Source organism: Poecilia latipinna, unplaced genomic scaffold (genome assembly GCF_001443285.1).
Source record: "Poecilia latipinna isolate Pla-1442-1.1 unplaced genomic scaffold, P_latipinna-1.0 Scaffold2187, whole genome shotgun sequence".
NCBI lineage: Eukaryota > Metazoa > Chordata > Actinopteri > Cyprinodontiformes > Poeciliidae > Poecilia > Poecilia latipinna.
The window spans coordinates 1-12,344 of record NW_015114803.1 but is presented as its reverse complement, the minus strand read 5'-3'; the positions used below and the strand labels follow the sequence as shown (position 1 = coordinate 12,344).

At 39.3% G+C, this 12,344-nt stretch overlaps 1 protein-coding gene across 1 annotated transcript in view; it reads left to right on the top strand.

Annotated features, from left to right (window-relative positions):
• The window catches only part of LOC106936646 (solute carrier family 2, facilitated glucose transporter member 9-like), a 104,557-nt gene extending 92,637 nt beyond the window's left edge, over positions 1 to 11,920 (top strand). The window contains exon 9 of the mRNA XM_015017780.1: positions 11,498 to 11,920. Within this exon, the coding sequence (XP_014873266.1) occupies positions 11,498 to 11,737 (240 nt within the window). The 3' untranslated portion in view covers positions 11,738 to 11,920. The remainder of the gene's footprint in view (positions 1 to 11,497) is intronic.
• The last annotated feature ends 424 nt before the right edge of the window (positions 11,921 to 12,344 follow it).

Here is a 12,344-nt window from a genome sequence, read left to right as displayed (position 1 = left end):
AGTCCATAGAATAAAAGAACAATGTTCATTTTACACAAACATATACCTATAAAAAGTAAAATCAGAGAAACTGATAATTTTATGTGATCTCTTAACTTTGAATGAAGCAAAGGGTTAACGTGTATGGCTCAGTGTTAGCTTGCTATTGTCAAGCAGCACAAATAAAGACGTCAACACAGCAGCACTGGGAGGAGATGATATTCCTACCATTGCACCAAATCCAGGAAGAAGAATGCCAGTGTCTTGGTTTAGTCCTTTCTTTACTCCAGGCTCAGAGGGCTCACTGCCCTGCCGGGGAATTAAATTTGTCCGTATGCCTGTGGTATCACAAAGATGCTGCACAGAGTGAGCGGACGCTGCTTAACTCAGCAGAGGTTGGGGAGCTTCCAACAAGTGTTACAATCGCAGTGGAGAGGAATTAAGCCTGAGGGGGTAAGTGCAGAAACAGCAGCGGTGGTGGGGGGGAATCCCCATTGATGTACCATCCCTGTGTAGTTTTCTGTTTCACAGAGCTGTAAAAGAGCCATCACAGCGGCGCAGAGTGATGCCGCCTCTGCCAAACCTGACTCGTGCCCACAGGAGGTCAGATGATTTCCCCTGCAAAGACCGATTACAGCTCCTCAGTTGTGTGCCGAGAACATGTTTCCAGCGTGTCCAAGGTGACGGAAAATAAACTTGCAAGTGTTTATGAGTTATTAACTAATTTCTTCCTTAAACACTTGCTGCAGTAAGCTTGTAAAAACAAAGTATTTGACGGAGGAGCAGGCGGCGGCTTGGTTTACGGTTTCAGTAACGTTTCAGCACGCTGGACCTCAAGTAATTCTGCTGAGCCCTGAAACTGGGCCTAGAAGCATTGAAGACACATTTAGAAGATACATGTTGTGTGCTTATGGGATGCACTTTTACACCCATTTTTTTTTGGGGGGGGATGTTCATAGTTCGTGCCTCGTCTATTTTTCGAAGCTCTAACTACTAAACTCATTTTAGAAAACCACTGATAATACTTTTCCTTTCAATTTAAATGTATTTTGGGATAAACATAGACAGTTAACTGAACAAGGAAAGAGCAAATGACAAACTACTCTTTAGAGGACAAGTAAAACAAAACAAAAATGAACAAAAAATTAATACCTTATAATCATGAAGCTCAGGAAAAATATGACAAAATAAAAAATGATCTATATAATTGGGTACATGGAGATTCAGAGGACCCATTTGCTGCCTGGAGAAAAAAATAATAATAATACATATTGCTCTTGTTTGCTACTTTTGAGACGGCAAGAATGATTAGTAACTAGCAGCCTGGAGCATCCACTGCTCCTGATCTGCGTTGGAAACGTGAGGAGAGGATCTATCCTGAAATAAACGTTAGCGATCTGTAAGACAGACCAGGTAACAAAGCTCCTCACAATGTTTGTGGATATTCTCAGTTTCCTTCTGGTCTCTCGCTTCCTTCAACGTTTACCTTTGATGTTTAAAGCGATCTTTAATGTTTTGCCAGGGGTCCTGAGTGAGCATGTTCTCCATCGCAAGTTCACAAGCTGGATCCGTGCGGCTGTGACGCGCTTTGAAGCTACGTTAATCATCCTTCATGGATTGGTGTCGTGTCTGCTTGATCTCAGGGAGAAGGCTATAAATATATAGGCTCTATAGCTTCACAGATAATCCAAAAGACTGAACCGTCGGATAAATTGTCTCTTAATATGCTACATTTTAACCTTTTTATTCATTCTTTAACCCATAAATAACCTATTAAAAACGCCACAACCATCTGCTCGTGAATGTAATTGCGCAATGCGACACGCATCAAAGTTGTTATTGAGTTGGAGAATAGGATGAATAAGGTTGTTTTATTTGAAAACCAAATATAATTATTCACTCTACTTCATACATACTCATTAGTCGGCCTCTTGCTCCTCCAGCTTCATGTCATACCCTCTACCTTTTGTTGCTGCGCAGCAGACTGACATTCCTTCTCCAAGGCAGCTTTTCATTAAGCAGATTCAACTGTGTCCTGCTCCCTTCACCTCTTTTAGATTTTTCAAGCCGTCATTAAAATGACTCTGTGTTCTCCTCCTTTGCTGTTGCCCTGTCCCTATATTCTCCAATTTAAAGTAAATCCATTAAAAATAGCAGTTTGTGTTTTAGTTAATATTCATATTTCACATTCTTGTAAGTGTAGTCCTCGCACATGCCTTGACCTTAATCTGAGCATCATCCAGATGTTGATTCGTACTGGGGTGGTTTTTTTGTGGGGGTTTTTTAAGTTGGCAAAGGTTTGTCTGAAAGTCAAATCTGAAGTCGGCTTTATCCGTCATTCTGGACGGACGCAGAAATTTTATCCTGATTGAAATTCCTAGCAGGCGTCTGTGAACCTGCTTCGCATGTTCTTGTGGAAGTTTCTTCCCGGTTGAGTTGATCCTTGACGTGGATGTTTTTCAATGCGTCCGTCTCCCTCTTGCTAATCTAATTTTGAATAGTTCGTTAAATGAGTTGCAATTCCAGCTCAGGAGTTTTGATTACGGCTTTTATTTTGGGGTTTTTTATTCATATTTTTATTTTTATTTTGCGGTGTTCATTCCTTTTTAGTTTGAACATCTGCAAATAGCTCAATGATTTTTTTCAACAGTAAAGATTTCTACTGCTATCAAAAATGTTGACAGTGAGGCAGCCATGTTGGAGAGCCATTTTATTCTCTGTTTAAATGGCTCTCAATTTGCATTTCTGTCCCAGACAGGCTTTTAAGTCATGTGAAATTTATCTTTGATCTGTTTGTTTTTTTTGTGACTTGTGAAGCATTTGTGAATTTAGCTTTGCAAATACAATTTACTTATTTACCCTGAAAATATCTTAGGATTAAAAAAAAAGAAAAAAAACCTCTACAAAAAAGTTGATTCTTAAAAATCGATACCTTGATGCATCTGATTTATAATTCAGTGTATCGTGCATCTTTAATTATAGCTATATGTGCATGTGAAGGTGTTTTTCACGTCTGTTACGTTGAACTGAATGTCCAACACGATGCGAATGTGACAGATCCTTTATTTGCAGACGCTCCTCAGTGCCTTGAGCAAGTGTCACATGAATCGAGAGTTGATGCGACTTCTGTGTGAAGTATTTCACTCCAGGCGTTTAGCTCAGAGCTCTCAGCCATATGGATTCATTTCACTCCTCACTGAGGAAAATTACAAACACTCAGTGTTTCAGCCACGATTACGAAGACGAGCATAAGACCAACATGGGTTTATGGAGACAGACATAAAGATTAAGCTATTTAGTAATCTACCATTGAGTTTGTTTAGCAGTAAATCTGATGTAGCTGTTGAGAAAATACCAATTTCCATTGATTTATATGTAACAGAGGTGGCTCTTGCATTAGAACTAGTGATGCACCAATCAGAGCGCCAGCATCCCGACATCAGTCATGTCCTCCCTTTGCTTCCTGATGGATTCAAAACGACGACCTCGTGGAGTACATAGTAAAGTTTAGACAAATGAGCTTTGTCTAAACTTTATTAGGTAAACCCGTTTAATTATTTGTTGTCACAAATAGTAAATCATCTGAAACTCAAAGCAGCCAGAGAACGTGAAGAAGACGACTTGCTGAGATTTAGCAGCCATCAGAACGAGGAAGAAAGGGATTTTAGGTTGCTTTGAACATGGTGTGGTTTTGGTCACCAAAGAACTTTTGTCTTTTTTTTTTTCTTTTATATTCACACACAGCCTTTTATATTCACTCTCATATCTAAAGAGAATTAAACTAGTTGTATGCTGATTAATTAAACAATTGGTTAAAGAAATTTGTGAATGGCAAACAGAAAGTAGCTTTTGGAGGGTCAAAAGATATTTATGCACAAACATAAACTCCCTCTCCCTTTTAACTGGAAGGACATTTTAATAAAAAAAAAAAAACTATGTGTTGGGAAAGTCAAAGCTGAACCTGAGGAGAAGTCAAAGCTGAACCTGAAGATGAGAGTGAAACTTTCCTCATGACATCCTGGATATTCTACCGATGCTTTGACCTTCTGTCAAAGGCTGTTTGCCTGTTTTCTCTTCAGACCCTCAAGATGAACCTAATTTTGTCTTTTCAGCCGTGAGTGTCGTGTGCTGAAGGTAAAGAGTGAAGTGAACTTAAAATAGCCGAAAAACACAGGGTAAGAAACAAATTCACATTCTGGGTTTTTAGAGAGGAGGGTTGATTGAGACTTTTGTATTTTGTATTTGAATCCTTCCTGTTTTCAAAAGACTGATAAAACTGAAGGGTTCAGACCTACAACAGCTGTGCTCTTCACCCTCAGTAATTATATGCAGTCATGTAGTGACAGGTTAGCTCCCTGCTTTTCATTGGAAAAACACATTTATGAGCACAAATGTACATTTTCAAAAGTAATTTTGTATTTCCGTCCCTTTTTGGGTTGGTCTAACGGTAAATTGACGCGTCCTCCAGTTTTCACAGACAACCTACGGAGCAAAATATATGCAAAACTCAGAGAAGCGAGAAGCTGATGAACAGCGTTCTCAACCCAACCTGAATTATACCAGACGCACAATGACCACCAAAAGCGTGTGGTTTATCTGCACTGTGCTAAGTGGCATTCATCCAAATATCAGCGCAGGTCATATGTATTTATTTGCGCATCAATTTATAATTTTGAAAAATACTAAATTCAAACCTATGCATTCAAATCTTGTGTGTAAAAATCGCTGAAGCAACAGTAATGTCTCTAAAGAGTGCAATGTGTTTGTCACATTGAACGTCACATTTCTCCCAAGGGAGACAAATAACTTTGACTTTGACGGTTGTTCGGTACGGTTTACTTGAGTACGTGTGAGCAACGACCTGCAAGAGTAAAAGTCACAGAGGCAAAGAGAAGGACCCGGGAGATAAGGCCGACCAAAGTGGGTGAGGTGTGGACAAGTGTGAGAGACGAGAAGCGACAGAAGGTTATTTTTAGGCTGCCTCCGCCGCTGTTATTGCAGTATTCGTTTTGCTGCCTGCTTCGTTCAGGACCCGCTTCTACTGCGAGGCACAGAGCGGGCATCCAGATCACAGCGGTGACTCACCGGTCCCTGACTCGCACCTGAAACCAGCTCTGACCCCTGTTCAGACGACACGCTCTTGCACTGTCACGTCCTTATACTGACATGACAGAACGCCACGGAGGCGTCACAAAGTTTAGACCAGAGATGAAGCGAAGCATCTCTGAAGTACGTAGAAAAACTGACAGAAATATGAGTGGCACGCAGGTTGAGGAGGTTTTGTTTCGCATTTGTATTGAACTGTTTCATCTTTGGTCATCTTTTGATGCTTTTTATCAGTTTAAACTCCTACTTGCCATTTCTGGAGTTACTTCTAAAACAATGGCAATGTGTTTTTTTTTGCTAGTGAGGCCGTTCCTCAAAGGTAGATGAAGGACACCCTCATTCTCATCCTGGAGCCGCTGGCATTAACAATTTGAAGCTTAACTTCTTTATTGCTCCCTCAAAGATTTATTTAATCCTTTTTTTTTTTGTTTTATCATCATTCAAACTTCCTAGGTGTTTTTCCTATCAATCTCTATTATATAGAGCTATATGAACCCTTAGAGACTGATTTTGTTGTTGGCCTTTTGAAAAATATTCAAATCAAAATTAAAAACCTGTTTTTTTATTATTATTATTATTGAGGTTATTTTTACCTGATTTTAACCATTATTTTATGATCTGAAACATGTTAGGCTGACAAGGACAAAAACAAGACAAATTTTCAAAGCATTGCTTGTTTCCTATATATATATATATATATACATATACATATATATATATATATATATGTGTATATGTATATATATATGTCTATATGTATATATATATGTGTATATGTATATATATATATGTGTATATGTATATATATATATATATATATATATATATATATATATATATTCAATTGAAAATAAAATCAGTTCACCTGTACTTTAAATGCTCTGCCATTTTAACAACAAACACAGTTAAGCGAGACTAACATAATAACTGTAAGGGCATTAATCTAAATTCAGTGTTTTCTTCCGAGGTGAACATAATTTCATGGTTTACTTCCCTTTCAGCTTTTTTCCGGTTACGATAAATCGACAATATCTGCAGAACTGCAGCAGCAGACCTTATTTCCTGCTCACTGGGGCAGGTTTTGATGTTATTGCACCAAGCGATTCGGCGCGTTTTGTCACGCTGAAAGTTTAATTCGAAGGTCCCACAGAGATCTTTGAGCTTTTATTTAATCATGCCTCTTTGTTTCATTCTGCAGACACAAACATTCGTTTGGAAGGAAGAGGCCAGAAACAACGGGGCGATTTCTGCACACGTTACATAAATTAGAAAATAAACACCAGGCAGGCGGAGCGCTTTTCTCTTTTCCTCAAGATGGAGGTGATGGCCCGTTATGCTGCGGTGGATTACTGGACCAGAACCGAGCTAAATGTGTGGCTTTGAAAGCGTTTCGAATTACAGTTCAGCGCGCAGGCGGCCAGGCATCAATCATGAAAATTAACTAGTCCACTCTACAAACACCTCACAGGGAAACGCGCTGCTGTTATTTAGGACTGTAAAAAATAAAACAGAAGTACATTTTTATCAAATGAGAGAAACACATGTCAGCGGTAACACTGTATTCAAACGGATTAAACTCAACGCAGTCTGTGACTTTTTACTGCAATAAAAATACAGGCGACTGTGAGGCAATTAATTTTATCAATGTGTTTGGATATATTATTATTTAATATGAATTTTAGCAGTATTGACAAACTCAAGAATTGTAAATTATAGGTAAAAAATTGAAGAAGACACCTTCTAAAGTTTTATTTGTAAAATGTAATAAAAAAGTCAATTTCTGGGCAGGATTAAGTTGGGACGGGCCCAAACGTATTCCCATTCAAAATGGATACATTCAACACAGATATGTTAAGTCAGGTGAACATATGGACATTTTTACTAAGCATTTTGAAGGTTTGCCATGTTTAAATGGCAGACATTTAGTTCTGTGTGCTTCTGACTGTAGAAATGAGGATCGATGTCACAGTTGAGCTGCCTGAGCATCTTCCACAGAAAAAAAAATCATGTTTGCACTTTCAAAAAACAAAAAAAACAAAGAATACACACACGTAATGCTATTAGAGGATGGAAGCAGCTTCACATTGAGAGTTTTAAGTATAGCGAACAAAAATGACTGAAATTGATCATTTCTGAGCTACTTTAACAACAGAGGAAATTTGACCTCATGACACAGAAACACAGTATTAGCATAGAAACTGATAGTCATGGGAACACATTAGAAAACAAGCAGCATGTTCTCTTTATATATTGTTGTAAATGTTGTCTAAAATGCCGGCTGGTTAGCGGAAATGGGCGAGAGAGTCTGGACTTAAAAACTTCAAGGTTTAGTGAAAAGGTTGGTTCACGGTACAAATGGAGGAGAGAAAAAAGCTCCAGTTAATTAATGGCATCAAATGAACAATTACCTTCTAAAATCAGACAAAATGAAGACTTTAATAAATCACCTCCACATTAGACTGTAATGAACTGCTCTTACACCAAGGAGCTATTCAAGATTTCATGGGTATTTTGTAAGATTTATGAGTTTGTGAGGAGTAAGAACCACCATAACTACGATCCAAGGACGAAATGTTTAATTCGTTGTCTTGTATGCAATTTGAAGTAATTAGTTGATAATCCATAAACATAGTGAATGGTCCTGTCTGGTGTTTTAATCTTGTGTATTTCCCTCTAGTCTGTTTGTTTGAGACAGTGTTCAGGGCTGTGGATGGAAATAGACAAGAGACACACACACACGCACACACACACGCAAACACACAACTCCATCCTGTCTTCCACTGCAGCTCAGAGCTCCCATCCACCCAGGATGAGTCACTGTTGCCCCAGAAACTTGTGACTGTAAATTTTCAGGCATGGACACGTAGCAGACAAGGTCATTTTTAAACGTCATCATTAGGTGGATGTCTGTAGAGAAGCTTTAAGTTCTGCCTTCTATTAGTCTCCTTACACTCCTCCTTACTTGTGTGATCTCCTTTATTCTGCCCTGATTTGTTTTGCCACGTTGTTGCCTGAAAGCCTGATCTTCTTCCAAAGACTTTTATAATAAGGGTTTTGTTGAGCTTAGTGGATACAAGACATGCGTTGTCCTGGTTCTGATGGTACTGGTTTCACTTCCCGTGGGTTACCAGAAAAAAACGACGGTTGGTGGTAATCGAAAAAATACTTGAATGTCTGACTTAAGCAAGCGCTAAGTTTAGTTCCCAGCTACCAATGTAATTATCAGCTGGCTACGTTAAAAGTAATAAATGTGTAGTTTTTGACAGGAATCCGTCAGTCGCCCACAATGATGGATGTTGCATTTATCTTAATGTCTCACCTATAGATATAAAGAAGAACACAAAGAAACAAGTAGCACCAAAAATCTACCAGAAGGTCTTAAAATAACAAATGAGTAGAGCAATTTTTTTCCACTTCACAATTATGTACTTTTTGGTAGTTTGTCACAACATCTCCACAAGAAGGTACCAACATTTTTGGTAACGTGACAAAACGTGAAAAGGTGCTTAGCAGTGCTAATATTTCTTAATGATCTGAAGTAGTTATGCCTGTTCTGCAGAATATTAGCTGGTTTCTGCTGTTCTGTTTTATTGCTCAACAAGGACATTGTGCATACGAAACAAACAAACTGGGAAAAGCAAAACACCAAAAAATAAAAATCAGCACAAAGCATTTTTAAAAATCAAGATCTGTGTTATGTTGACACTTAAGCAACCTTGTTTTATTTTCTCATGGCAAAAAGGTCAAAGAAACCTTTGACCACAGGACTGACAATGTTACGGTTTTTGTCACTGTGACGTTTCAAAACCGTCGTAAATCTGCTAAAGCCTAATCCTAACAATCAAATCTGGACTTCTGGCGAAAACATCCTGGTGAAACTCCTCATCAAGTCACATCACAGCTGATTACACAGAGAGATGTATAAGTGTAGCATCTGATGGATACTTACATCCTTGGTTAATTATTTTCTGCGTGTGCCTCAAATTGAACCCAGCTGTCTCACTGCAACAGATCAAAGGTTTACCCAAAACGTCGGCCTAATTCTCCTCCATCTGCCGGGCTTTCAAATTATGATGACCATCACGGACAGGAAAGTGCTCCGTTTGCACGACGAGTCCTCCTTGAGGACAGCTGGATCAGGCCCTTTACAAGTCACCTTTTTGTTGTCAGTAACTACACTGGAAAAAGAAAAAACTGGACAGAAATTGTATTAATTAAAAAATAAAAAGCAGTAAGTAGGTTCTAGGGTTCTGCGGACATCGGGTCTCTATTATCAGGTTGATTGCACCATTTGAGGTTCTGTCGCTGTATGAGAAAAGGGATTACAGCTTGGCGAAACATTGCTGAGAGGCAGTCAAGTTGCTCTGTCTCATCTAAAATCCCTGTGGCATTCCCTCCCCCCCTCCCTCCCTCCCTCCTAAAACCTCTCATCCAAACACACACTCATAAAATCCTCTCTCTGTTTCTAAATCTCTCTCTGGGCAATCAGTCAATGTCTAAATTTTAAATCTGTCACTAATCTGTGTTATTGGCAAAACACTCTGGACAAGGTTAGCTTGGGTAGTTTGATTATTTAAACACATCTGTACATGAAAATACACCTGACTTTTTTTTAATCATGATTATTAAAAATACTTGTGAAACATTATTTGGATTAATGTTGCTCTGGTATGTCAAAAATATAAGAGTTGGTCTTTTTCTGGTGTGCTTGTTTATGTGAAGCGTTTGTGTGTTTCATCTGTCAGTATATTGCCTTTCACTTGTTGGAGCAACACTACCCAGTTCATCCCACCCCATGTTCAGGCCAGAAGTTTCATAAAGTGCCTCCAGCGAGTTCCGGGTCTACCCCAGGGTTTCCTTCCGGTGTGTGGAAAACCTCGAAAGGGGGTTTCCGAGAAGGCAACCCGATGAGATGCCTGAAACACATGAAACGACTCCTTAAGATGTCGAAGAGCTGCTTCAAGCTCCTCCTGGGATGATTGACATCCTCTTCCTCTGCAAGGTAGCTGGGTCCAGCTGTCTTGCAGAGGAAGCTTATTTCAGTCAGTTGTTTCTGATACTTTATTCTTTAGGTCATGTTCTGTACCTCATGACCACAAAGCAAGGGTCAAAACATGGATGGGCAAATAAATCAATAGCTTAGATTTTTGTGTAAGTTGTTCCTTTACCACAACATGTCCGCTTTGTCCCACCGCTACTGGTGAGGAAGATTCTGCTCCACCAAGTATGAAAATGTCTCCCGACTATGACGGCGCAGATTCACCGCAACATCACAGTTGGTGGCAAACCAATTCACGACAAAAGGTCACGGTCTGAAAACAACGTCATCTGCAAATTTCTTTGATGACGTCCTAAGGGTCTTAAACCGGAAACCCTCCCCTCCACCAGTCGAACTTGAGATTCAGTCTATCGGCTCCACAAACGAGACTGGAGACAAGAAGCAGCCCGGATGGAGTCCAACACACAAAGGGAACAAATTTACCTTTGCACACACGGCTCCTGCTGCTTTGGGTACACTTGGACCGGAAAGCAGCCGCGCGGATCCTCCACAGTATTCCTAAAAAGACGGTCATAAGCATTCTCCAGATCCACAAAACACATGTGGTACAACTTCACTAAGACCCACTGTTAGAATAAAAACCACAGACTCTCCTCTTGCCTCCATGTATTTAACAATCGTCAAAAAAATCCATCCATTTTCTTACGCCCTTGTCCCTGTGGGGTCAGGAGGGGTGCTGGTGCCTGTCTCCAGGGAGACATTTCAGACGAGACGTAGGGTACACGCTGGACAGGTTAGCAAAAACATGTAATTTGAAATGAAAATTTCATCGTAGTAGGAGTTGGTCTTGCATTCCCTCTCTGTCGTTGTGTCCTTGGGCAAGGCACATCGTCCGCCTTGCCTGCTGGTCAGAAGGGCCGATGCCATCGGTACGTGGTTGCTTCGCCTGTGACAGACAGCCACCAGCATCTGTGGCTGAGATCCATCATCAGTGTGTGAAAGTGTGTGTGAATGTGAATGACTGATTTCCTTGTAAAAGCATCTTTGAGCCTCCTAATACTGCTGTATAAATCTGATGTCATTTCAAATGTGAATTTGTGATTCTTTTTAGGTTTTCCAAGGCTTGAAACATCAGAACACTAAATTGATGTACATGACAGACCACCATAAACTTTGTGGAGTTTAAAAGAGCACAAAATGCCAAGCAGTTTCAGGATCTGTCTTTGTGGATGGTAATTAAAGAAGTGGTTTAAAGAAAAGCAAAACCAAAAAATAATAATAATAATAATCTGTACTACATGTCACATTTAGTTGGTTCATCTTAAGTGTAACTGATTTCATGCAGTCGTTCATGAGCTAAAATAGTCTAAAAATGATCTGCTCTCATTGGTGCATCATTTTCTGTTTCTGCAGGAGAAGCTGCAGTCATTTGCCTTCCTGGTGTTCGTGGTGGTCTGCATCCTGGGATCCATCTACCTCTGCGTTGTCCTCCCTGAAACCAAAAACAAAACCTTCATGGACATCAGTCAGAGCTTCGCTAAAATCAACAAAGTGCCAGAGTTTTCACCTGGCCAGGAGATGGAGCTGGTCCTGTCCATGAAGCCCGAGAGCGAGAAGGCGCCAGACGTCAAAAAGACGGAGAGCTCCTTCTGAGACACCAACTACGGAAAAAAACAGGGCAAGATACAAGAGGGAAATGTTGTTTTTATATATTTATTTGACTGTTTTTTCTTAATGAAGTTGAAATGTATCCTGTTTGTATGTTTTGTAGGATATTCAAGAAAACTGCAGTATTACAAAACTATTTCTACATCTTAATAAATGAGGTAGATCAAATGATCCGTTTCTGCTTATTGATAAAGATTCACAAGGTCATCCAAATTATCTAACTTCCATACACAAGTGCATTTGGAGACGCTGCATATTCGCTTCCAAAGGAAAACATGAGGGAAAATGTGTGAGAATGATCTACAGAAAGGGAGGAACCAAGAACATCGGGCTGTTTAAAGAAAGAAGTGTCTGAATTTTCATTTTCAGAAATTTGCTCTCCAATCTGAAATTGAATGAATTTTTAGTTTTCCTGAGAAACAGTCAACTAATGTTTGATTTTTAAACTGATTTGGAAAACTTAAAAAAAAAAAAAAAACAAACTAAAATTTAGATTGGTCAAGATGTAGGTCAACAACAAATAACTTTCTGCAACTCAATGCAATTGCGTTTTTTTTTTTTTTTTTTTTTTTTTTTTTTTTTTTATTAAAAA